Raw genomic sequence first — 27,569 nt, forward strand, 5'->3', positions numbered from 1 at the left:
AGCTCCCTGATTCACTTCATCTTTTATTGAGTTAGTTCGGAGACGGTTTGTTGTTGTATGTGACTGCACACAGCAGTACTCTCACACTGTGTGACATGTGTGATGTTTTGTGTGTTTGCAGCCTGTCAGGATGTCTGATCACAGAGGAAGGCTGTGCTTCTCTGGCCTCAGCTCTGAGCTCCAACCCCTCCCATCTGAGAGAGCTGGACCTGAGCTACAATCATCCAGGAGACTCAGGAGAGAAGCTTTTGTCTGCTGGACTGGAGGATCCACACTGGAGACTGGACACTCTCAGGTATGGACAGACAGGTGGACACTCTCAGGTATGGACAGACAATGGGCCAGATGCAAGAATATATTCGTGAGGTGGAATTTACGAATGTGCCACGTCGGATTCACCGAACCCTCGTATCACCAGGAAACAGTCGTAAATGACCTTCGTAAACATGATGAATCCCACCTGTTATAAATGAACGCGCGTTCCCGAGAATAGTAAATTAACATGAATGACGCCCCTAAAATACCAAATAAGGTCAGACGACTGGCAGGTTGTGGAGAAGCTCCATTCATGAAAATGGCATAAAGACTAAGAATAAGAACTTTACGAGCTCTGAGACTGAGGTCCCGCTCTCAGAAATAGATCAACAGAAACACAGATTATTATTTAGTGTTAGTGGAATTAAAGGTCCTGAGAAAGACAAATAATGAGGAAAAATGACCCGTGCTGTGAACGCTGTCTCAGCTGTTGCACCGTCACGGAAATAAAAACAAAAATGATTTAACATGAATTATACCATCAGCCAGGGAGTTAAACTATTACTTCAATAAGCAATATTTCAATTAAATGAATAACAGTTATAAATAAATAATCAGTTTATATTGTGGAAAAGTCGCTTTGTAGTTTCGGCCGCTAATATTTATATTGTAAGCTTGCATTATATCATAGTTTCAATTGTCAATTCAAATGACTGATATATCTACCTACATTGTTAAAAAGCCTACTTCTTTATACTAAATAGCCTAATTATTTTACAAACAGAGTAATGTCATCATGATTATGGATTCAGAAGTGTAATTTAATGAACGGGACATGGTATACACTTTCCCCCCCTTCTCTACATCCCCTGTAGTTCAAACCCATTACTCAGGGGTCTCTAAAATACTGACAATATAATAATCGCTCAGCCTGCGGATCGACATTATTCATTTCTCTGTTAAGTGGTAGTCAGCATACAGTGATGTTAAAAAGAAAATCCAATTCAGTTGACCCCCCCCCCCCCCCCGGAAAAATTGTAGTTTCCCCAAAAGACATGATATCGTTGGCACACTGCCATTAGACAATTAGACACTAACAGACATGTTTTATTGCTTTGGAGGACTGCAGGTTGGTTGTGCGTGACAGGTACGACAGTCTGCACCACTCGTACATTTTGTTCGTACCTAAGAGAAAATCCAAAATACGATAAAATTGGTGAATGCGGCAAATCCTCGTAAATCACTCGTACGCATGCTTTAAGAACGAATCTGTGTGTACGAGTGGTTCTTGCATCTGGCCCATTGTGTGATAGAGGAGGAAGAGCTGGAAACATTTTCTCTGTCAGAGCTGATCACAGATCTCAACTGAATCTTTGACTTTTTCTTCTTTCTAACTGAAGTTTCCTGTAAATGTTGAAAGTTAAACCTGATTAGATTCAATCAGGGTTTCAGAAGGATTGGGATAGTGGATTCAGATTGGATCAAAGTGTATGAAAGCCCAACCCCACATTAGAACAGAATAATAAAACAGTAGACTAGAGCCATGTAACGTCCATGTTAGCATGCTGAAAGAGAACGTGCTGATCTGACCCCCCTCCTCCTTTCAGCCTGCAGCCTGCTGGAGTCCGATGGTTGACACCAGGTCTGAGGAAGTGTAAGTCTGCTTTTATTTTTATTTTTTATTTTATTGTGGAAATAAAACAAGAATTAAAAACAGAAAAAACAAAAGAAAGGGAGACAAGAAGCATAAAGTCAACATTCAGACTAAAAACCAGAACAGAACAACAAAAACACCACAAAAAATAAAAGAACTCAATAAATAAAAAGTCTGTGTGTGTGTGTGTGTGTGTGTGTGTGTGTGTGTGTGTGTGTGTGTGTGTGTGTCAGTTCCTGTGTGTGTGTGTGTTACAGTGTTTGTGTGTGTGTGATAGACGGCCCTGCAACCCCCCCTCCTTTCTGATTGGTCACTTTAAACGCCTGGTGGAGGAACAGAGCCTCCATTCTCCCTTGTACATTATATTAAAAACTCACATTTTGTCAAAGATACTAATAAAGGAGGTTTAAAAACACTAGATATAGAATCAATGGTAGGGATGTTTAGAGTAAATTGGATAAAATATTTTTTTTAAAGTAGGAGGGTTTGAATTTTTGTTACAATGTGATTTTAAGACTGTCAAATTTTCATGTGTTCAAGTGTTAAAATACTGGAAAATGATATTTACCCACAATTTGAGTCCACATGGATCCAGATTGTGGAACAACAGAGCAATTACATCAAATAGAAAAACCTTATACAATCAAAAATGGTGTGATAAGAAAATAACTGTTGTTGCCGACCTGTTGGATGAACATGGTTCAATCTTACAACTCAACTCTTTTAATGAAACATTTATTATGCAGTGCTCTTATAGGGAATACAGCTACATATGTAAAGCTATTCCAGTTCCACTAATACAGTTGATAAAACATACTCTCTCTCATTCCAGTGTACAGATAGTCTTACCAGATATAAACTGAACAAATGTTAAATACTGATAAAAAATGCAGTAATAAAATAATACGAAAGATGTTCATGCAGAACCTTTTTTATGGTCATAAAGGGCAACAAACGTTAGAATAAGAGAGTAATCTAAACATTATAAACACATTTACAAAATATCTGAAATGGCCCATCAGCCCAAAAGCCAAAGAATTGCAATTTAAAATGATGAATGGTTATCATCCAGCAGCAGAAGCATTAAAGAAAAGGTTTGGATTTGAGGTTGAGCCATGTTGGATTGTGAAACTTCTTTTTTATTCTTGTACAGTGACATCACATTGTTGGCAGGATGTTTTTGAATGGATAGGTAATAAAATAGAAAATATCACCATTTGATAAACATCAGATTCTTTTATATAAAGATAATCTTACCAATGAATTTTCAGAACTGGTCATATTATCATAGTTTTGGGTAAATATCACATCCATTTATGCAAATGGGAAAATAACCCCTCAATAGTTTGGTTTAATAATAATAATTTTCTTCTTTAAGTTTTCATGTGTGAATTGAGTGAAACTGCAACGAAATGTAAAAATAATGCACATGTTTCCTATCAAGAGTTTTTTGTATATTACGGAAATGAAAATAAAGTTAAAAGAAAAAAAAAGAAAAAAAGTCATTAAACTATCAGAATTACTCCCAAGCTGTTCAATACATTTAAATTTAAATATCTGTCTGTTCCTCAACTTACCTCTTTTTTCTCTGACATCTCGATCCGCAATCAAATTCTGCCACCAAGCAATAATGACCCGCCATACTCTGCCTCGGATTGGCTCTGACCTGGAGACAGTAGTGACCAATCAGAAAGGAGGGGGGGTTGCGGGGCGTCTATTAAATGACCCAAAGTGCCAAAACTCAACTTTGTCTTATTTTGACATGTTTACATGTATGCATGACAATAAGTTAATGCAAACCAAACAGAGTTTTAGATTAGTAAACCATTTGCTGTAGGAGTAATATTGATACTAAAATATCACTGATATACTACTGATAATATTTGAGTTTAATATGTAAATGCAAATGTGATTTTTATATGATGAATTCAGAATTAGCATTGTAGTTACATTCAAGTTACTTAAAAAAACATTTTAAAAAACCAAACATATAACCTATTGACCAAAGTGCTTCATAGATAAATTGAGAAAGGCTCCAGTTATATAATAATAATAAAAAGTAATATTAAAAAATAAATAAAAGCAGAATAAATTGGCGAATGACTTTAAAAAACAAAAGTACAGCCAACAGACTGAAATACTAGAACTCAGACAAAACGACGAACCGCTATTTTTCAGTGACTTCCTTTGCCATGCTTTTAATTTGAAACTGCGCAGGAAGTGTTCTTTACATTACCGTAGCTTGCCTTTGGTGTCTGTGCCGACATAGCGGACGGTAATGAGGTGCTTAATGTGCAGTAGAAGTGTACTGGAAGTGTTGGTAAGTCTGTAAAATACACTAAATGAAAACCATACGACATTTATGCATTGTGAAGAAACATTTGTCACGTGGCTTTCTCACGAGCTAATAAGCATTACTAGCATACTTCCACGTGTTAGCTTTCCAGCAGCAGTTGCAGTCAGTCATGCACTTGAACTGCTGAGGCGCTTTTCCAGTTAAACAAATATAACAAGTATACACATGTACAGCTAATGTAGTTTTCAATAATACACTCGACGTTCATGTAAAGTTGGAAAAAACCAAAAAGTGTCACAAAATATCCACAGAATTGGATGATTGAAACTACATTGGCTGGACATGTGTAGACACGCAGCTACTTGACATGTTACAGTTACACCGGGTCAGGAGAGTTCATGTCAGATGCTCTGTGTTGTGTTTAAGTGTCTGTCAGAATGAGAGCTCTTCAATTATTATTATTATTTAGCTTTAGAAGTATCTGTGTGTGTGTGTGTGTGTGTGTGTGTGTGTGTGTGTGTGTGTTATAGTGTGTGTGTGTGTGTTTTACAGTGTGTATTTGTGTGTGTTATAGTGTGTGTGTGTGTTACAGTGTGTGTGTTACAGTGTGTGTGTGTGTTATAGTGTGTGTTACAGTGTGTGTGTGTGTGTGTGTGTGTTACAGTGTGTGTGTGTGTGTTACAGTGTGTGTGTGTGTGTGTTATAGTGTGTTTATCTGTGTGTACGTGTTACAGTGTGTGTGTATCTGTGTGTTTGTGTGTGTATTTGTGTGTGTGTATTTGTGTGTGTGTGTTACTGTCTGTGTGTGTGTGTGTGTGTGTTACAGTGTGTGTGTGTGTGTGTGTGTATCTTTATGTGTTATAGTGTGTGTGTTTATCTGTGTGTATGTGTTACAGTGTGTGTGTGTGTGGGTGTTACAGTGTGTGTGTGTGTGTGTGTCTGTGTGTGTGTTACAGTGTGTGTGTGTCTGTGTTATAGTGTGTGTGTCTCTGTGTGTGTGTCTGTGTTATAGTGTGTGTGTGTGTCTGTCTGTGTGTGTCTGTGTGTGTGTTACAGTGTGTGTGTGTCTGTGTTATAGTGTGTGTGTGTCTGTGTTATAGTGTGTGTGTGTCTGTCTGTGTGTATCTGTGTGTGTGTTACAGTGTGTGTATCTGTGTGTGTGTTACAGTGTGTTTGTGTGTGTTACTGTGTGTGTGTGTGTGTGTGTATCTGTATATATTACAGTGTGTGTGTTTTTGTGTGTCTGTGTGTGTGTGTGTTTGTGTTACAGTGTTTGTGTGTGTTACAGTGTGTGTGTTTTTGTGTGTCTGTGTGTGTGTGTGTTTGTGTTACAGTGTTTGTGTTACAGTGTGTGTATTTGTGTGTGTGTGTGTTACAGTGTGTGTGTGTGTTACAGTGTGTGTGTTTTTGTGTATCTGTGTGTATGTGTTACAGTGTGTGTGTGTATCTGTGTGTATGTGTGTGTGTGTGCGCGTGTCCTACTGAGGATGAAGATGATGTCATCATAGATCAATAACCTGGTTTGAGTCGCGTCGGCCATCTTGGACAGTTATGTTCGGCTGCTCCGCTCGGAACAAACGCTTTATTCAGTCGACCCGCTTTCTACATCTGACCACGAAACCTGAACCAACAAGTAGCAGCGTAACATATTTCTGCTCTACAACCGTACATACTATCATTTAAACACAAGTAACCTTTAGTCATTATTATTATTAATGAAATCAAACAGAACTGAAAAAATAACTGATCAATAACTGTTCATTAACTGATCAATAACTGATCATTAACTGATCAATAACTGTTCATTAACTGATCAATAGCTGATCAATAACTGTTCATTAACTGATCAATAACTGATCAATAACTGTTCATTAACTGATCAATAACTGTTCATTAACTGATCAATAACTGATCATTAACAGATCAATAACTGATCAATAACTGTTCATTAACTGATCAATAACTGATCAATAACTGTTCATTAACTGATCAATAACTGATCATTAACAGATCAATAACTGATCAATAACTGATCAATAACTGCAGCTGTATTGTGTCTCGTTCTCTTCATCAGATTTCTATGAACTCAAACTGGATCCAAACACAATGAACAGAAACCTCAAACTGTCTGATAACAACAGGAAGGTGACACGTGTGGAGGAGGATCAGTCATATCCTGATCATCCAGACAGATTTGATGTCTATCAGCTGCTGAGTAGAAATGTTCTGACTGGTCGATGTTACTGGGAGGTCGAGAGGAGAGGAAACGTTCTTATATCAGTGAGTTACAGAAGAATCAGCAGGAAAGGAGACAGTTATGACTGTATGTTTGGATATAACGATCAGTCCTGGAGTCTGGACTGCTATGATGATCGTTACTCTGTCCATCACAATAACAGACGAACACCCATCTCCTCCTCCTCCTCCTCCTCCTCCTCCTCCTCCTCCTCCTCCTCCTCCTCCTCCTCCTCCTCCTCTAACAGAGTAGCAGTGTATGTGGACTGTCCTGCTGGCACTCTGTCCTTCTACAGAGTCTCCTCTGACACACTGATCCACCTCCACACCTTCAACACCACATTCACTGAACCTCTGTGTGCTGGGTTTGGGTTCTGGTCTCTTGGTTCTGGTTCCTCAGTGTCTCTGTGTGGTCTGTAGGAAGGAGAGTCTCCTCCTGTCAGAGAAACGTTCTCATGTTATTTAGCACCAACCTGATCTCTCACTGGTTGTAAATAGAGTTTCTAAAGCCAACATGGTTTCCACATGACTGACAGTTAGTTAGTCAGTCACATATATCCACATTTAAAAAGCTGTAAAACAGAAGCTGATTTTCTCAGAGCAGATATCTCAGTCTGTTAGAGGACTGTTTGGAGGTTCGGAGGTCGTGGCTTTGATCCTTATGAGTCTCAGTCAATGTTCAAGTCCAACACCCAAAGTGAAACTCAGAAGCTCTCAGAGAGAAAACCACCAGCGGCTCAAAGTTTACTGAAACGTCAAGTTGTGACCGAGCTTTTTAAACATGTTGGAAGAGTTTAGCCACTAACTATAACACACATAATGACAGTAAGTATCTGCTGGCCTAGAGAGGAACTTTGGTCTTTCTCCTCTTATTTGTTTTTTTGGGCTTCTTGTTCAATGACTTGTTTTTTTTTTTTATGTGTGTCTCTACTGGATGTGCATGTACAGCTGTCAATCAACATGATGATTCATCCATTCATAGTTTTGTCTATAAAATGTCAGAAAATAGTGAAAATAGTGTTTTTATTATTTTACTGTTTAGTTTTAACTTGTTTTTACAGTTTAATACTTAGTTTTTATGTAAATCACATTGAATTGACCCAGTGTATGAAATGTGTTATATAAATAAAGCTGTCTTGCCTAAAACGCTGGTTATAATCTCACAGAGTCAAAGGCAGCGTCTTTAAATGTCTCATTGTGTCTGAACTAAAGTCCAGAACATCAAATATTCAGTTTATTATCATGTCAGACAAAGAAAAGCTTGAAAATGACTAAAATGATGATGAAGTGCTGATTTAGTGTTGATGGATAATCAATGAATGGACTAATAGTTGCAGCTCTGGCTGTATGTGAACAGAATATTAGAGGACAAACAGCTGACAGTTTAGCGCCTTACTAAATATCCACAATAAAAAGCTCATTTACAGGATAATTCATCTGTTTCTAATCTTTTCATATGTTTCTTATTTGCTGTTTTTGTGTTTTTACCAAGTAAAGTTGATCATTTGTATGTTTGTGTTACTCAGGCAGAAATACATGTAACTGCTGTATCACCTGTTATGTCCAATAAAAAAGTGAGCTAACAGCCTCCATGTGTTGGAAATATTGTTGAAATAGCTTCTCTCTGCTTCTCTGTCCCTTGTGTTTGGGAGCATTTCACAGAAGTCATTAGTACCATTCTAATAACAATATTTACATATTTTATCATTTAAAAGCACATCATGTAATCTGTGTTCATGAAACTGACAGCATGCAGTTTACCTTTTTGCCACCAGATGGCGCCAAATATCCATTAATGAAGAGTAATACTAGCTACTAGATACATTATAACTGTACTGATCATTAATCAATAATTATTCCTAAAGATGATAATCAGCACATTGATGAGGGTTTGTCCAGTTAATGATATAAAAGCTGAAGATGTTTTACAGGTGATTCATTGATCAAACTGATTAGTTGGGGAAAAAAATAAGAAAAAGAAAAAAATACTGGTTACACAAATTGACACTGGTCATTAAGCCAAAAAAGGGATTTGATGAATAAGTCACAATAATTAACTTCCAATTAACATCAAGAGTTATGAATTTTCAACTGAATTTTATGAGTTATCAGTATTATAGCTCAGGTTTGTAAGTCAGTTGAGTTCAATATAAATTTCAATGTGTGAACTTAACACACATCACCTCTGCTGTGGCGGCAATATTAATGCGCGCTGCAAATAGTCCTGTAAATGTGGTGTTGATGTGATAAAGAAGTGAGAAGAATGATGTGATATTGGGGTAAGTTTGGGGTTGTGTTCCCCATTAACAGAAGAGGACAAAGATCCATTGAGCTGATTGATGACTTTGTAAGTGACTTATAAAGATATACATTGCTGTTACTTTAACATCTATAAACGAAGGCTAGTTGAACGCAGCTTGTTAACGTTACAGTAGTGTAAGTAGATGTAAATGTTTTGTTATTATTAGAGATATTTATTTATTTATTTCACTGGAAATAATGGATACAGGAGTCTTTTCTGGCTGATGGTGAGGACAGTGAGACAGGATGGATCAGCCTTGGTTCTTATACAGTTACATATCTCTGAAATCAGCAATATGTGTCATTTATGGTACAAAGAACAGTATTTAGTACAGTGGAAGGTGGAAGTGAAGAATAGCAGAGAATAACACGTAGTCCTACGAATATGTTTTAATTCTTTTCATTTGGAAAAAAAACAGTCATAAAATGAAGAGAGGTTCTTGTTATATTTGAAAGTTATTACAAGAAACAAGGATGAATATTTATGTTCTATTTACAACTTTAGTCACATAATACTACAAATATAAAATACTTTCTGTCCAATTCCTCTCCACACTCTTTCTTTAAAGTCTTTTTTTTAAAGAAATCTTTATTGTAAAAGAACACAGTATACAGAACAGTATATAAAGGATATAGACAGAGGAATACTCGGGTACATTAAACAAAGATATTCAAAGGTGAACATACATGAAGGGTTTTTATAGACTTTTTGTTTTTGGATTCAGAGATCAGATTTACTTGTTCAGTCTCTTGGAGGAAAAATGCAAAGTGAGTTTTTTTTATTGCTGAATTTACATAAATGTAGAACTTTGCCAGCAGGATCAACACATTTATTACTCATTTATTTTCTTTCTATGTTCTCTGATAAAACTAAATACTACATTCTCCCACCTTAAAGTAAAATCTCTATGAACATGGTTGTAAATCTTCTTGCCAGAAGTTTTCTTTTCACCATGTAGTGATTAGCAGGCTCATATTTATCACTTCCTTCACCTTATTCACTATGAAGTATTTATGAGGAAGCATCCAGACTTTCTTCTAGTTGATGTTACAAATCAAATCCAATAGGACATAACATATGGAATATATAGAGACAATATGTTTCTGAAACAAAGGGATCAGAGTCATCAGCCAGCTCCTCCCTCTTCCTCTTCACACTTTACTTTCACTTTCTCTGACATCGTGCTGCAGATACTTTTCTCCGTCTGAAGGTAATGTAACCGACAGTTTCTGTGTTTTTACACTTTAATGTCTCTTTGTTCGTGTTGTTAGTGCTGACTGCTGTTAGTTTAGCTCCTCACAAACAGCACAAATCTGCACTTTGGTTGTTAAAAATGAACTCAAACTAACGGCTGCAACCTTTCCCGCCATCTTGTGTTTTATGAGTGCGTGTGGAGGAGCAGCTGAGGTGAGTTGATGGTCAGTAGTTGAACAGTGTTGTTATTATTGTGTCCCTCCACTTACTGATGACTGACGGCTATCAGCCTGTGGAGGAGGCGGAGATGACCCGCTGCTCTTCCCGCTGTCTGACACACTAAATGCGGTGTTACGGTTTAACTGGTGACCGTGTTAACTGGTGACTTCCCTAAAAACGCCTTTGTAGTTTAATCCTTTTTAAACTACATACTTATCGGTGTTTTAATATCTAAGTATGTAACCATTAATGTAAGTTCAGTTGTGTTCAGAAGACTCATTCACCTCTCGTAACGTATCTTAAAATGTGGGAAAGTCACCAGTTAACACGGTCACCAGTTAGACCGAAACACCGGACAGCCGCTGGAGAACAGCTGTGAGTGTGTGTGTCTACAGCTGAATATAGACTGTTTCTATTGATACTACAGGACTGATGTGGAGCCAGCAGGGGGGTGAGGGGCTTCACTTCTTTTATTCAATAAATACTGTAGTATTCACAAAGACAGCACTCATCTTATTGACACTCCTCCAACATGAACTAGTGTCGCTTCTTGATGGAAACGTGTCATCAAATGTGTTGAAGCTCTTTATTGAGACTCACTCATTTAGTTTGAAACTCTTTATGAGTTTTTTGGAAGGATCCATCTGCTTTTATAACTTATAGTACATTCACTACAGTACTGTACTGAAGTACAATCTGCAGTACTTGTACTTCCTTTTCCTGTTACTTTATACTTCCTCTCCACTACATTACAGAGGAGATATTTGACTTTTTACTCCACTACATTTTTACACAGCTATGATTCAGATTTGAAATGTAAAAAGAAATGATCCGTCTATAAAATATGATAAAGTGTGAAGTTAGCCTCAGACATCAGTGTCTTCAGTATAACATCACAGCATCAATAAAAACAGATCCATCAATCAAATGATCATCATTATAAAAGTGAGCATATAGAGTAACACTCACTGTTATTGATGAAACTACATAAAAACAGTTAAAAGTAGCTCCAACATAAAGCTCTACATGTTAATGCATCACACTCAGTTACTGTTGATACTTAATGTACATTTACTTCCAATAATACTTGTGTACATTATGGATGCAGGACTTTTACTAGTAATAGAGTATGTTTACAGGATGCTATTTGTACTTTAACTGAAGTCAATGATGTGAATCCTTCCAAATGCTTCTATAAGTCATGTGAGAACTGTGGGAAGTCCTTCATGCTGCTTTTAGACGTCAAAGTACAAACTGTAATCTTTGGTCTTTGTCTGCATGTTCCAGGTCTAGATGCTGTTATCAAGAGTTATTAAACAGTGTAAACATCTGAATTACAAGCTTTCAGTAGAAAATGACTCAAATGCAACAACAACAATGTTATCCTAAAAAACTGAAATGAATGAATCAGCTGGAAGAATATGAGTATAACAGCCTCTATGTTACATATAAATAATGACTTTAATTAGAGTCCTTTACAGGAAACTTACAGACTCATTAAATGTGAATATTAGGTGTTCATTAAATAATGTTTAAATGTTGATAGAGGGGAAATGATGAAATGTTATATTGAAGGCTTGAGGTGCAATAAATTCCATCACAGTTGTTGCATCTCAAATAATCTGCTGCTGTTTGTTGCATAAAGTCATTTTGTGCAGAGACTCTGTAGTCGCTCTCAGTCCTTCTGCCTGTCAGTGAATGTAAATCCTCCTCCATGAATCATGTGTGCTGCTCTTCACTTCACTGCAGCTTCATGACGCCATCTAGTGGACTGATAGTAGAAGTACAGCAGCTGATGGCAGCTTGCTCTGCCTCACACTGCTGTCTGGCTGCATTCACACTGATATATAACAGAGAATAACAGCCAATCACAGGAGGAGCAGCTGATATTTAGGATGTGACAGGAGAAATGATGTAAAGGATGATCTGTGTTTCCTCTCCAGATGAAGGTAGAAAGTGTGTGTGACTGATGTGGATGTGACTTCAGCAGCATGGATCAGAGTGAGGACAGAGAGGAGGGAGTCCCTCCCTCTAAAAGCTCTCTGTGTGGGGAACATGACAGCCAGACCAAAGCTCAGAGGTGAGATGAGGATCTCTAACTGTCCATCACTGTTCTCCACCCTCATTATTCACACTCAAAGCTCTGTGTGTGTTGTGTAGAAGCCCAGAGTTGGATAGACCAGACTCTGCTGGACCTGGACCTGGACCTGGACCTGGACCTGGACCTGGACCTGGACCTGGACCTGGACCTGGACCTGGACCCAGCTGTGTGTCTATGAAGAGTGATCGGTCAAAGGGTCAAATCATTAATTTTAAAGAACAACGTCCAGCTGCAACAAGGTAAACTGTCACTAAATATTAAATGTAACTGACTCAGTTTGAAATGTTTTTATTGAAGGTTTTTATCAAACTTCTCTTTTCAGATTTGATCATTATTTATGAGAAAAACTGCAAAATCAAACATTTTACTGCAATAATCCAGAATCTCTCCTGGAGGGAAGTGTTGGTGATTGAACCTGAACTCAGCTGTGAGTCCTTCAGAGCGACCGCTCCAAATATGATTTGATTGATTTTAAACAACAACGTTCATCTGATTAAAAGTAAATAGTTCTCAGTATTAAAATCAGGTTATTGGACAATATGAGTTAAAACCTGAATCAGGATAAATAGTTCTCAGTTGAATTATTTGAGATTTGGATCATTTATTGATATTTCTGATCCATAATGATCCATAATGTTGGTAATTAGATCATTTCAGTTTGTTGCTGTTTTTATTAAAACTGTTCAAATTCAACAGGTTTGAAAGAAGAATTCACTTCTCAAACTATCATTTCTATTGATTGATGATCATTTCATAGTGATGATGGACAGAGATCAGTGTGAATGTACTGTTCTCCCTGCGCGTTATGTACTTTGTGTACGTTATCACAGTTAAACGGTCAGCCAAACTCAGATATACATTTTGAGCCAGGATCAGAGCGTCTTGCTGCCTTTATTTCCTTTCTTTTAGGTGAAATACCACGAGTGAAACTGCAAATAGAAGACAATACAAACCTTAGTTTCCTTTACAGCGTGTTGCTAATAAACAGTATAAGCTAAATAACTACACGGCACAAATAAGCTGTTTACATTAACAGTAGGCTGATATACATCGTTGCTAAGCAACGCACACTTTACATTCGCTCTCAAATTACTTTTAGCACAACTTCTTGCATGACTTCCCAGTCAATAAACATCAGACGTTACAGTACTGAACTTAACATTACATATTCATTTTCATTCCTATCAAATATCAAATTATCAAACTTACAGCCATTGCTTTCGTGAGCGTCTTTCTTATTGCTGGTTGCTAGGTTACCGCAAGTATAAACAGTTAAGTAGCCTTCAAAATAAAATTCCAGATCAGGTGTGTGTGTGTGTGTGTGTGTGTGTGTGTGTGTGTGTGTGTGTGTGTGTGTGTGTGTGTGTGTGTGTGTGTGTGTGTGTGTGTGTGTGTGTGTGTGTGTGTGTGTGTGTTTCTCATGCAGAATTTCTTACCATACATTTAATCTAATACATTAATTAAATCATTTCAAGTACCTTAAATCATGAAAATTCTTCTGAGAGCAGAACAGTGAATGTTGGAGTGGGTACGAGGGCCGGGGCCCCTCATCACTGTTTACAAGAAATGTCTTTAAAACATCAGGAAATTAAGGATGAAACTTCATTGGTTGTGTTTAATGATTGCATCATTATACTTTGATATTTATTAAATATGTTGCAGCCGCTGGTTTCACCACCCAGCGAGCACACTGACTGACCCAAAACAAACACACCCACAACCTTTTATTTACTATACTGTATTAAAATGAGCCTCCACCCAAAATGTGTCTCTGAGTATCACTCAGCTCCTGTAAGCTCATTAAAAGTTGGTAGTTTCCTTCTCAGAGACCAGCAGCTGTTGTCAGCTTGGGTTCTTGTCAGTTTCAGAGTACACTGTTAATACTAGTCTCTGACAGGATGAGCTAAAGGAAGCAGTGTGTTAACCACATCAAACAACTGCAGGAGAAGCAATAGTATCACTAACAGGCTGAAGGACTGTCAACAGAAATGTCTGCAGAACAGAGAATTATCCAGACAGCTGCTCATCGTCACAGCATCTTTAATAAAGACCAAACAAACGTTTTATTTACATTCATTCATTTGGCAGATGCTTTTATCCAAATGAGGTTCAATCCAAGACAGTAGATGAAGGAGAAGCCTTAGACAATAAGAACCCAACACTCATTTACCAGCAGCTGAGATTTAAGGAGTTCATGCATCTGTGTCCTCGGCTGAGTGTCAGCTTCACCCCTCCAGGTGCTGCACACTGCACTGAATACAGCTCTACTCATACAGTTAATCATGTTTAAGGTTAACAGTGTATTCATATAAAACTAGCAGGATACTACTGTGTTGTGTACAGTAGGTGTATTAAATCACTGACAGATTTAGTGTCAGTGTGTTCTGGGTGCTGAGCAGAATGTATCTTGTGTTTCTATCAGGAGGAAGCTGGACCAACCTGAACCCAGCTGTGTGTCTATGAACAGTGATTGGTCTATGGATCTTCCTAATACCTTCAAAGATGGACGCCACTCTGATGATCACAGGTGAGGATTTCAAACAGATAAAAACATAATGATGTTTTCATCACTCTTATCAAGTCTCCTGTTTTTAAACCTTTATTGACTCAGACAAAGTTCTCTGAGCAGCGTTCACACTCACACAGTCAGACACATTGACACTGGGAGTTGCCCAGTACAACCAGTCTCATACAACCACACACTGGTTGTAGCTGCCTTCAGCAGTGTGCAGTGAGGGAGGGAGATCTTCATGAAGGGTTGGTGAGAGCTGTTGGGACTAAACCAAAGTGACTCTGAGCTGTTGATTCTCAGTGGGATCAGCAGGACTAGTAAAGCTTTACCACTACAGGGACTCATCTGATTCTCTGTTCACATCCAAATATCACTTGATGGACCTTTAGCTTGTGTTTGTCTCTGTGTGGACAGACATAATGTGAGCTCATTCTTCATGATTCCTCCACAGAGTGGACCAGGAGAGCTCAGAGGTTCCCAGTGGTCAGTCTGCCCAGCAGCATCAAACACACCTGGACTCCATATTTATGGTCTGTACATGTACAACAACTACTTTTACATCTATTGTGTTCACAATCATCTCCATGCTGCACTTTGTAGACCAGTGGATTGTCAGTGTGTCCAACATGGATCTGATGTTTGCTTCATGATGTTAGTTTGATTGTGTCATTCATATATTATTCTGTTCCAGCTGCTGGAGGAGAACATCGTCACTTTTGTGAAGAACGAGCTGAAGAAGATGCAGAAGGTTCTGAGTTCAGATTACCCAGAATGCTTAGAGAGTCAGAGTGAGGATGAGGAGGTGTTGAACTGTGAGGAGAAAGAGCAGAGGAGGAGAAGCAGAGACGCATTTCTGAAGATCACACTGCACTTCCTGAGGAGAATGAAGCAGGAGGATCTGGCTGAGCGTCTGCAGAGCAGTAAGAGGATTTTAACAGATTTAACATGATGGAGAGGAAATGGAGGCAACGTGGGAGAGGTTTATATTTCAAACTCTGCTGTTAATATGATGCACACATCTGCATCAGATCTATGAATTCTTCTGAGCTGAAAACAGTCAGAAACTGTTTGTCCACAACTGATGAGCTGAATAGATTTCATAGTGAGGAAAATATAAACATCTGCAGTTTAATGTTTACATTCTACCAATTTACTGTAGAATCACCTGATTGATTTCATTTGTTGTTTGTTCATTCAGGAACTCCTGCTGGCAGGTGTCGACGTAAACTCAAGACTAACCTGCAGAAGAAGTTCCAGTGTGTGTTTGAGGGGATCGCTAAAGCAGGAAACCCAACCCTTCTGAATCAGATCTACACACCGCTCTACATCACAGAGGGAGGGACTGCAGAGGTCAATGATGAACATGAGATCAGACAGATTGAAACAGCATCCAGGAAACCAGACAGACAGGAAACAACAATCACACAAGAAGACTTCTTTAAAGCCTTACCTGGAAGAGATGAACCAATCAGAACAGTGATGACAAAGGGAGTGGCTGGCATTGGGAAAACAGTCTTAACACAGAAGTTCACTCTGGACTGGGCTGAAGACAAAGCCAACCAGGACATACACTTCACATTTCCATTCACTTTCAGAGAGCTGAATGTGCTGAAAGAGAAAAAGTACAGCTTGGTGGAACTTGTTCATCACTTCTTTACTGAAACCAAAGAAGCAGGAATCTGCAGGTTTGAAGAGTTCCATGTTGTGTTCATCTTTGACGGTCTGGATGAGTGTCGACTTCCTCTGGACTTCCTCAACAATAAGAACCTGACTGATGTTACAGAGTCCACCTCAGTGGATGTGCTGCTGACAAACCTCATCAGGGGGAAACTGCTTCCCTCTGCTCGCCTATGGATAACCACACGACCTGCAGCAGCCAATCAGATCCCTCCTGAGTGTGTCGCCATGGTGACAGAGGTCAGAGGGTTCACTGACCCACAGAAGGAGGAGTACTTCAGGAAGAGATTCAGAGATGAGGAGCAGGCCAGCACCATCATCTCCCATATCAAGACATCACGAAGCCTCCACATCATGTGCCACATCCCAGTCTTCTGCTGGATCACTGCTACAGTTCTGGAGGATGTGTTGAAAAGCAGAGAGGGAGGAGAGCTGCCCAAGACCCTGACTGAGATGTACATCCACTTCCTGGTGCTTCAGTCCAAACTGAAGAACATGAAGTATGATGGAGGAGCTGGGACAGATCCACACTGGAATAAAAAGAGCAGGAAGATGATTGAGTCTCTGGGAAAACTGGCTTTTGAGCAGCTGCAGAAAGGCCACCTGATCTTCTATGTATCAGATCTGACAGAGTGTGGCATCGATATCACAGCAGCCTCAGTGTGCTCAGGAGTGTTCACAGAGGTCTTTAAAGAGGAGAGAGGGCTGTACCAGGACAAGGTGTTCTGCTTCGTCCATCTGAGTGTTCAGGAGTTTCTGGCTGCTCTTCATGTCCATCTGACATTCATCAAGTCTGGAGTCAATCTGCTGGCAGGAAAACAAACAACATCCCAGACACGTTTCTACCAGAGTGCTGTGGACGAGGCCTTAAAGAGTCCAAATGGACACCTGGACTTGTTCCTCCGCTTCCTCCTGGGTCTTTCACTGCAGACCAATCAGACTCTCCTACAAGGTCTGATGACACAGACAGGAAGTAGCTCACAGACCAACCAGGAAACAGTCGAGTACATCAAGGAGAAGCTCAGTGAGAATCTGTCTGCAGAGAGAAGCATCAATCTGTTCCACTGTCTGAATGAACTGAATGATCGTTCTCTAGTGGAGGAGATCCAACGGTACCTGGGATCAGGAAGTCTCTCCACAGATAACCTGTCTCCTGCTCAGTGGTCAGCTCTGGTCTTCATCTTACTGTCATCAGAAAAAGATCTGGACGTGTTTGACCTGAAGAAATACTCTGCTTCAGAGGAGGCTCTTCTGAGGCTGCTGCCAGTGGTCAAAGCCTCCAACAAAGCTCTGTAAGTACACAGATGGTTTGATTTATTCATCATTAATTAAATATTCTGCTGTCTTTAAAATAAGTAACTTCTTGCTTGTTTTCTGTTTCTTCATTTTTCCTTTCCAGGCTGAATGGCTGTAACCTCTCAGAGACAAGCTGTGCAGCTCTGTCCTCAGTTCTCAGCTCCCAGTCCTCTAGTCTGAGAGATCTGGACCTGAGTCACAACAACCTGCAGGTTTCGGGAGTGAAGCAGCTTTCTGCTGGACTGGAGAGTCCACACTGTGAACTGGAATCTCTCAGGTCAGATCATGTTTGTCTCAACTGATTCACAGTTTAGAAAATCTGACATGTTTCTTTACTTTAACTTCATGAACAGTTCAGCACACAGATATCATCTTTGACTGATATAAAGAAGCTCATCCTGCTTTGGTTCCATGTGATTTAAATTACTGTATTACTATTTATTCTGATTACTCCATTATTAACTGTCACATCTCCTAGCTGGTGCTTGGCAGAGATTATATATCATCACAGTTTAGACTTATTTCAACACAAATATTGTTGTCTTGTTCATTATTGTCTCTTCAGACTGACTGACTGTAACCTCTCAGAGAGAAGCTGTGCAGCTCTGTCCTCAGTTCTCAGCTCCCAGTCCTCTAGTCTGAGAGATCTGGACCTGAGTAACAACAACCTGCAGGATTCAGGAGTGAAGCAGCTTTCTGCTGGACTGGAGAGTCCACACTGTACACTGAAGACTCTCAGGTCAGGATTCATCAACCTGTTTAGTTTAGAATACACGTATAATAAAGTAAATAATCACACGTTCTTCTTTTCTTCATCTGTCAACCAAAAGGTGAAATAAATAAACAAATGAAGCAGTTTCTGAGCAAAAAGGTGAAGGCTGAAGCATTTGCTCATAACACCGACCCTTTTTACATGAGTCTTTAGAGTAGATCCCAATGTACATAACAAACACAAAACATTTATAACCTGTTCAACTGATGAACATTTCAAATCTGACTTACTTCAGAGGATAAACATTAAACCTGTGTAGGATTGTCTCTGCTGATGTGATTTGTCAAACCAGTTTTTTGTAAACTTCAGCAGCAGAGAATTATTTTCTATGCCGATTTTATTGTTTTCTTTTGTTTTTGTTGATGAATTATTAAACACCACTGATGATTTTACAGATTTGGCTAACATGTCATTGTACCGGTCTGTAAATTGAACAGTCATGTGATAATTAGCAGATAACTAAATTGACCTCACATATCATGGCATTTAAGTGAGCTGTTGCAGGATCATTTCCATGTAGTTTCTGTCTTATACACCACAGTAATCAAGAATCAAGATACTAGTTGAACATTTTGAAAGTCTAATTTCTTGCCTGTTTATGTCCTACTTTTACACCTTCAGTAACACAGTGATGCTTTTTAAAAAGGCGTCCAACCATCACAGTGTTTTTTGGCCAACCAGTGGTTCCACTCGATGAATCTGAGCTTCATCTTCAGAGCAGTGGGTGTTCGGTTCCCTCTGGAGCCGTATCTGTTCTCCTTATAAGTACGCCAGGCTCTCTCAGTGTGTATGAGACGCTGTCTGTAGATGCTCAAAGTGTCTCTGATGGTTGACTTGATAATGGATGTAAACAACCTGCAAACGTTTTGATTGTGAGCCTCAACATGACTAAAAAAGAATTTAAGTGAACCAGATAAAGTAGAACATCCTTAAGAATACTGCACCTATAATAATGAGTTATTTACTTATTCTTATTTTACAGTATCAAGAATCCAGTCAGACTGATTTTATATTATTCTCAATGATTTCATACGACTCAGAGAAAATGCTCCGATGTGTTTAGTAGCATTTACTTTTAGCATCATTAGGCTACCGTAGCTGCTCCTCCTACTTCAGGCTTTCAGTGTAGAGACCTGAGGTCAACCTGCTCCTCTCCTCATCTCCTACTGCTGACTGTGAGAAGCTGTTAGTTCACTAACTTGAACAACAAGGTTAATGATCCACACGCTGACATTACATCATTGACATGTAAATAAGTGATGTTTGTTTGTGTGTAGGTGTGCAGCATCGTGTCGTTCCTGGTAAGATGCCACACACACTTTCTAGTTTCATGTAGAGTGAAGTTCTCCCACACTTTACACGATACCGGCTCTGCTCAGCTCCGTCTGAGACATAGTGACGCATCAATCACACAACGAATCCATAATAAAATTTGTTGCCAAAACTTTTAATAATCCATTTTTATCCATTTGATCGATTCATTGTTGCAGCCCTAGATCATTCATATATTATTTGTTCCTGTTTTTAATGAATTTCTTTATTATTGTGTTGAAATATAAAAAGTGACATTAAACTCGTTGAGTGGTGTGAAGACATTATTATCAGGCCTCAATAAGCAGGCAAGAAATGAGACTTTGAAAATGTTCAATGAGTAACTTGATTGTTGACCGTTGGAGCTGCACAGCCAAGTATTCACAGGGATCCTCCAGCAGCAGTTTCAGGCTAAAGAGCAGACTAGTCTGTCTGGTGGAGACTTTGATGAACCTCTGTGAAGTCACATTTTATATCAGGAGGCTCCTTGATTTTGTGGAGTTTTAAAAAACCTGAAAAGTTGACACAGCACTGTGATAAAAGTGCGTCTTTATTATTCCTTTTGGCAAAAGCTTCACTCTTCATAAACACATTAGAATGATTTGAACATTGGGATCACAATGACGAGGTATAAACATGGTGCTGAATCTTCCCATCTGGCTGGATGCTCAACTTTCTGGAGCTCCCTGATTCACTTCATCTTTTAGTGAGTTAGTTTGGAGACAGTTTGTTGTTGTATGTGACTGCACACAGCAGTACTCTCACACTGTGTGACATGTGTGTTGTTTTGTGTGTTTGCAGCCTGTCAGGATGTCTGATCACAGAGGAAGGCTGTGCTTCTCTGGCCTCAGCTCTGAGCTCCAACCCCTCCCATCTGAGAGAGCTGGACCTGAGCTACAATCATCCAGGAGACTCAGGAGAGAAGCTTTTGTCTGCTGGACTGGAGGATCCACACTGGAGTCTGGACACTCTCAGGTATGGACAGACAATGGTCCAGATGCAAGAATATGTTCGTATTTTTCTTCTTAAATCTGTCGTACTTTTTTCGTGAGGTGGAATTTACGAGTGTTCCACGTTGGATTCACCAAACACTCGTATCACCAGGAAACAGTCGTAAATGACATTCGTAAACATGAAGAATCCCACCTGTTCTAAATGAACGCGCGTTCCCGAGAATAGTAAATTAACATGAATGACGCCCCAAAATACCAAATAAGGTCAGACGACCGGCAGGTTGTGGAGAAGCTCCATTCATGAAAATGGCACTAAAGACTAAGAATAAGAACTTTACGAGCTCTCAGACTGAGGTCCCGCTCTCAGAAATAGATCAACAGAAACACAGATTATTATTTAGTGTTAGTGGAATTAAAGGTCCTGAGAAAGACAAAGAACGAGGAAAAATGACCCGTGCTGTGAACGCTGTCTCAGCTGTTGCACTGTTACAGAAATAAAAACAAAAATGATTTAACATGAATTATGCCAGGGGATGTCATCAGCCAGGGAGTTAAACTATTACTTCAATAAGCAATATTTCGGGGGGGCGTGGTTATGGCGCTGAACTGAGCAGACGTCTTTTTGTGAGCTCCTGGCTATATTCTTGAAAAATCCTGTAAACTTTCCTTTAACTGCACAAACACTGATAACTTTCATTCGTGGCGACTTGATACTGCATACCCGCGACAATATGCCGAAAAAAAACAAATCTAAAGCACACCTTTCTCAGTGTGAAGAAGACGACGTCTCAGATGCTATTAGCTTAGCTAACTCAGAGTGTGATGCTAGCCTCGTGCGACTGCCTCGTGAGGACTACGTGGACACTGGATCGGCCCAAAACATGGACGTCATTCAGATACTCGATGGGATCAGAAATGACTTTTCCACAAAGATTGATGTGGTCCTTAAAGCCATTCAAGACGTTAAGAGGGACGTGCAGGACTTCTCGACGCGCATGGATGAAGCAGAAGTGCGCATTAGCACCGTAGAAGACACAGTCAACTCAGAGAAAGGCAAGGCTGACGCGCTAGCTAAACAGGTGTCTCTCCTCACAAACAAACTTGACGAGCTCGAAAACCGCTCGCGTCGTTCAAACCTACGGATAGTTAACGTGCCGGAGAGGATGGAAGGAAACGACGCGGTAGCTTTCCTGGAGAAGTGGCTCCCAGAAGTGCTGGGACCAGCAACATTCCCGAGTCCACCTCTCATTGAAAGAGCACACAGGTTGCCCGGCCGGACACAACCTAATCGATCGACCACACCGAGGGTCATCATCGTGAAGTTTTTAAACTTCCAGGATAAAGTCCGTGTGATGCGAGCTTCCAGGGCCAAAGGCAAAGTTATCTACGCCGGTCAAGTGATCATGTTCTTCCCGGATCTTTCGGCGGAGCTCCACCGTCGCAGGAGGGGTTTCGACCAGGTGAAACAGCAGCTGAGGTCGATGAACATACGGTACGGAATAATTTACCCAGCCAAGCTACGAGTGTCGTCTGATGGACAAACACGTGAGTTTGAAACCCCAGCAGATGCTGAAAAATTCATCAAAGGGTTACAGAACACAGAGGACTCACAGGTGAACTAAAATGAACTGCTGAATCCTTTATTATCCACCTATAACAGCTATAGCTTGTTATTGATGGCTTTATGGGCCAGTAACACACACACGTGAATGCTGTTTATTCTCTTTTTTCTGTGGAGACTTTTCTGTTTTGTATAGGCTACATAATTGTATTATTCCCTCAGTCTCCTCAGATGTAAATACGCTTTTTATTTACTATTTATACAGAGACTACCACGCGCCCTTTTTAAGTGGGCTGTCACTCGTTTTGTTTTGTTTTTTGAAAAGTGGTTATTCAGTGTACTGTCGGCCTTCCCGAATGGAAGTTAAGCTGCAAGAAAGACTAGATGAACATACTTGTTTGTGTATATATATATACATATATTTTTTTTATTTATTTTTTGCCAGGGGACACAATTGTCCTGTTTATGTTGTTCGGTCTGTTATTAGGACTGCTTGGTTTGGTCTAACTGCTCCCTTGTTTACACTGGATCAGTGTGTGCACTTAACTGCACCCCAAGGTCAGGGGGAGGGTGGGGAAAGGACTGTCTTGTTCAGGTTGACAGCTAAGGGGTATTGTTCATGGCAGGGTTTAAGTGTTTTTTTGTTTTGTTTTTTTTTTTTCTTTTTTGTTTTTTTTTTTTTTCTATTTTTTTCTTTCTTTCTTTCACATCATGTGGTATTCTACAGGTACACTCCCAAAATGTCACATAGAGATGCTCATCAGGTTTACCAACAACTAAAAGATGATTCTATGCTGTACAATCTGGTGTATTAGTAAGATTAGATGACTGCAAATAAGAATTTTAAATTCACTTCATGGAATGTTAGAGGGATGGTAAAGTTGACTAAATTAAAACAGGTAATTACCAGGCTTAAACAACTTAAGTCATCAATAGTGTTTATCCAGGAAACTCATTTACTCAGAGAGGACTTAGTGAAAGTACGTAGGAGATGGCCAGGCAAAGTAGTAGCATCCTGTTTCCCTTCTCATTCGAGAGGGGTTATGGTGTTAATTCATAATTCGGTGCCTTTTCAAATAAATAACACTATTTATGATAAAACTGGTAGATATTTGGTGGTTCAAGGGACTCTCTTGAGAGAAAGTATTAATTTGGTTAATATATATGGCCCAAACGATGATAACCCATCATTTTTTGAGAATTTATTTTTGCTTTTGGCCACCCTCCCTGGTAAGATAATATTGGCAGGTGACTTAAATTGTGCTTTAGACCCGAAACTGGATCGCTCTGCAGGGATAGATACATCCCATTCCCAAACAAGAAAGAAAATTCAACAATATATGAAAGACCTGAACCTTTGTGATCCTTGGAGAAATCAAAACCCCAACAAAAGAGAATTCTCATGCTACTCGGCAGTATTTAAAACCCACTCCCGAATAGATTATTTTTTAATTTCCTCATCTCTGCTACCTAGTATAACAAATTGTGTATATGATAGTATTGTTTTATCTGATCATGCCCCAACCTCACTATTTTACAACGTCGAACAAGTGTATAGACATCCAACCAAGTGGCGATTACACCCTAAATGGTTACAAGATTCTGACTTTATAAAATTTGTAGGAGAACATATTGATCTCTACTTCTCTATAAATACGAATCAAACATCTGCAACCATTAGATGGGAAGCTTTTAAAGCATATATTAGAGGACAAATGATAAGCTTCACCAGCTCTAAATTTAACAAATTCAAACAGAATATGAATGAATTAGACTCAAAAATTAGAGAATTAGAGAGAGAGGTTAGCATAGATAATTCGACACAAAAAAAACAAGAATTACTGACCCTTAAAGCAAAATATGAGGAGCTCTCCATGCTTAAGGCTGAGGATGGTATAATAAGACTGAAACAAACTTTTTATGATCAGGGCGAAAAGCCAGGTAAACTGCTAGCCTGGCAGATTAAGAAAATTGAATCTGACAGAGCCATCAATACAATTAGGAATGAACAAGGAGAATTAACTACAGATCCCACAGAAATCAATAACACCTTTGTCTCATATTATAAAACCCTTTATAATTCTGACAACCCTCGAGACCTGGTAAACCAAAACAATTTCCTCGATGGATTGGTCATTCCCTGTATTTCTGAGAGTACAAAAACTGAACTAGAGAGGGAATTAAATTTGAATGACATTTCTAACGCCATTACAAACATGAGAGGAGGTAAAGCTTCGGGTCCAGATGGGCTTCCGATAGATATTTACAAATTATTTAAAACAAAATTAATAGCCCCGTTATTAGATGTTTATTTTGAATCCTTTAAAACAGGTTCCCTCCCCGTTTCGTTACGTAGTGCTCTGATCACTCTTATTCTAAAACCAGGCAAAGTGCCAACCGAACGCGGTTCTTATAGACCCATATCACTTTTAAATTCAGATGCAAAGATTATTGCTAAGGTTTTAGCCATGAGACTCGAGAGGGTTCTACCAGCCATTATACATGGATACCAGAATGGTTTTGTGCAAAAGCGGCAGGGGTTCCACAATGTGAGGAGAGTTCTTAACATAATTCACGAGTGTGAAGAGTCCCCTGACACTGCAATATTATCAGTCGACGCCGAAAAGGCGTTCGACCGAGTTGAATGGCCCTATCTACTCGAGTTGCTTGGGCGGTTTGGATTTGGTGATTACTTTTGTAGATGGGTCGAAATTTTATTTGTTGACTCCTCTGCAATGGTATCTACTAACTATCTCATCTCTCAGCCTTTTGAGTTATTTCGAGGTACAAGGCAAGGGTCACCAATTTCACCTCTTCTTTTTGTAATAGCCATGGAACCATTAGCAATAGCGATCAGATGACACCCCTTAATTCATGGTATTAAGATTGGGGACTTAGAACACAATACAGCAATGTACGCTGATGATACTATTATATTCTTATCTCAACTTGCAGAATCAATACCATCTCTCTTAGAGTTGTTTGGTCAATTTGGGAGTATCTCTGGGTTTAAAGTGAACAAAGAAAAGTCATCTATTATGTTTTTAAATGGAAATGAGAGGAAGAAACCTTTAGTGTCACATCCATTTGTGAATGCCACAGAGGGATTTAAGTACTTGGGCATCAAAATAACCCCTAAAATAAATAATCTTAGTTCAGCCAATTATGAGCCCATGTTACAGGGTGTGACAGAAGAGATCACGAGATGGACAACATTACCTCTTTCTATATTGGGAAGAATAAACATAGTAAAGATGACTATACTACCAAAATTTTTATTTATCTTTCAATCAATTCCACTAGCCCCTCCTCCTTCTTTTTTTCTCAAGACCAGAAAGCTTCTTTCCAATTTCATCTGGAACAATAGGAAGCCAAGACTCAGACTCTCCCTTCTATATCTACCTTATGATAGGGGGGGGCTACAGCTGCCAAATCTAGAATGGTACTATTGGGCTGCTCAGTTGAGGGCCACAATGTTTTGGTTCTCTAAAGATGTTTTCATGCCCTGGTTAGAAATTGAAAAACGGTCCTCAAAAGGTTTTTCATTGAATAGCTATCTATATTCAGCTTCTTTTAAAACATTAAAGAAAGATACTACTAATCCTTTTGTAAAAAACACCATTATTGTTTGGCATGTGGTACAAAAACTGTTGTGTGACTCTCCAGGATTATCCTGTTTCGCCCCGATCTGGGGGAATGCTAACTTCGCCCCGGCAAAGAATGACTTGGGTTTTAAAACGTGGATGAACAAGGGCATAGTAGAATTGCAGGATGTATATGATGATTTTACTCTAATGTCATTCAATGAGTTAAAAGCAAAGTTTGATATACCACAGAAACACTTCTTTAAGTATTTACAACTTCGAAGTTTTATTCTGGCACATTTAAACAACTCGGTGCAACAACCTCCATTATCCACCTTAGAAACACATATTACAAAAAGCTGTTTTGGGAAAAGGCTGGTCTCCCGGTTTTATAATATGCTGGTTGAAAACCATAAGGAAAACTCTGATAGTAAGAGGCGGGAGTGGATACGTGACTTACAAGAAGACATTTCACTCAGTGAATGGGGTAAAATATGTTTAAAAACACATACTCAAACCATCAACACTCGATTGAGAATGATACAATTTAATTGGATAATGCGAATATATATTTCCCCTGTACAATTAAATAAATTTGATCCTAATATACCTGATCTTTGTTATAAGTGTAAAAACCACCAGGGCACATTATTTCATTGTTTATGGAAATGTGAAGAGATTCAAAAGTTTTGGAGCTCAATATTAAAGTATATCTCTCAAATCACTACTTCCCCTGTACCCCTATGCCCTAAGTTATGTATTTTAGGCATTTATCCAGAGGACTGTAATTTATCCGGCAAAGAAAGAAAAATGGTTGATCTTTGTTTACTGCAGGCCAAACGCTGTATTGCATTATGTTGGAAGAATGTTAATGGCCCCTCTTTTACCCAATGGTTGAATAACTTAACATCAAGTTTGGCTCTTGAGAAGCTGACCTATATTGTTAGAAAGAGGGCGTCTGAATTCTATGACATTTGGAAGATATTTTTGGAACTGTTGAAAGATGGAGATTTGGAGGAGGCAATGGGAGAATGAGATAATAAAAATATTTAATGTGTTGATAGGAGTGTATGATGTAACCTATATTAAGAATATTATTATTATTAATAATTTATTATCATTACCATTTTATATGATTATTTTTTTATTTATGTATTTATTATTTATTGCTCAGTAATTTCTCTGACCAATTTGTCTATTTAATTTATCCCTTTTTAATTATTTATTTTATTATGACAAGTTATTTATTTACTTTTTCTGTATTCTATTAGTATTTTCATTATTATTTGTATTACTGCCATATGTTTTAAGTGTTCTATGTTGTTGTATGAATGTAAAAACCAATAAAGATATGTTTAAAAAAAAAAAAAAAAAAAAAAGCAATATTTCAATTAAATGAATAACAGTTATTAATAAATAGTCAGTTTATATTGTGGACAAGTCGCTTTGTAGTTTCGGCTGCTAATATTTATATTGTACGCTTGCATAATATCATAGTTTCAATTGTCAATTCAAATGACTGATATATCTACCTACATTGTTAAATAGCCTACTTCTTTATACTAAATAGCCTAATTATTTTACAAACAGAGTAATGTCATCATGATTATGGATTCAGAAGTGCAATTTAATGAACGGGACATAGTA

The 27,569-nt window shown here is 38.8% G+C and overlaps 3 protein-coding genes across 3 annotated transcripts in view; all 3 read left to right on the plus strand.

The window, feature by feature from the left end:
* The first annotated feature begins 176 nt into the window (after positions 1-176).
* Positions 177-7,298, plus strand: LOC134002058 (stonustoxin subunit alpha-like). The gene is made up of 3 exons (XM_062441327.1): positions 177-295; positions 1,863-1,909; positions 6,280-7,298. The coding sequence occupies exon 3, from the start codon at positions 6,312-6,314 to the stop codon at positions 6,858-6,860; it is 549 nt and encodes a 182-aa protein (XP_062297311.1). The 5' UTR covers positions 177-295; positions 1,863-1,909; positions 6,280-6,311; the 3' UTR covers positions 6,861-7,298.
* Positions 7,299-12,363: 5,065 nt separating this feature from the next.
* On the plus strand, positions 12,364-17,741 carry LOC134002029 (NLR family CARD domain-containing protein 3-like). Its single transcript, XM_062441277.1, has 5 exons — positions 12,364-12,495; positions 14,679-14,783; positions 15,220-15,298; positions 15,460-15,688; positions 15,967-17,741. The coding sequence occupies exons 1-5, from the start codon at positions 12,431-12,433 to the stop codon at positions 17,739-17,741; spliced, it is 2,253 nt and encodes a 750-aa protein (XP_062297261.1). The 5' UTR covers positions 12,364-12,430.
* A 2,900-nt stretch (positions 17,742-20,641) lies between these two features.
* Positions 20,642-27,569, plus strand: part of LOC134002059 (neoverrucotoxin subunit alpha-like) — a 15,351-nt gene continuing 8,423 nt past the window's right edge. The window contains exon 1 of the mRNA XM_062441328.1: positions 20,642-20,799. The gene's annotated coding sequence lies outside the window, so the exon portion shown is untranslated. The remainder of the gene's footprint in view (positions 20,800-27,569) is intronic.

The sequence above is a fragment of the Scomber scombrus genome, chromosome 20 (genome assembly GCF_963691925.1).
Source record: "Scomber scombrus chromosome 20, fScoSco1.1, whole genome shotgun sequence".
Lineage (NCBI taxonomy): Eukaryota > Metazoa > Chordata > Actinopteri > Scombriformes > Scombridae > Scomber > Scomber scombrus.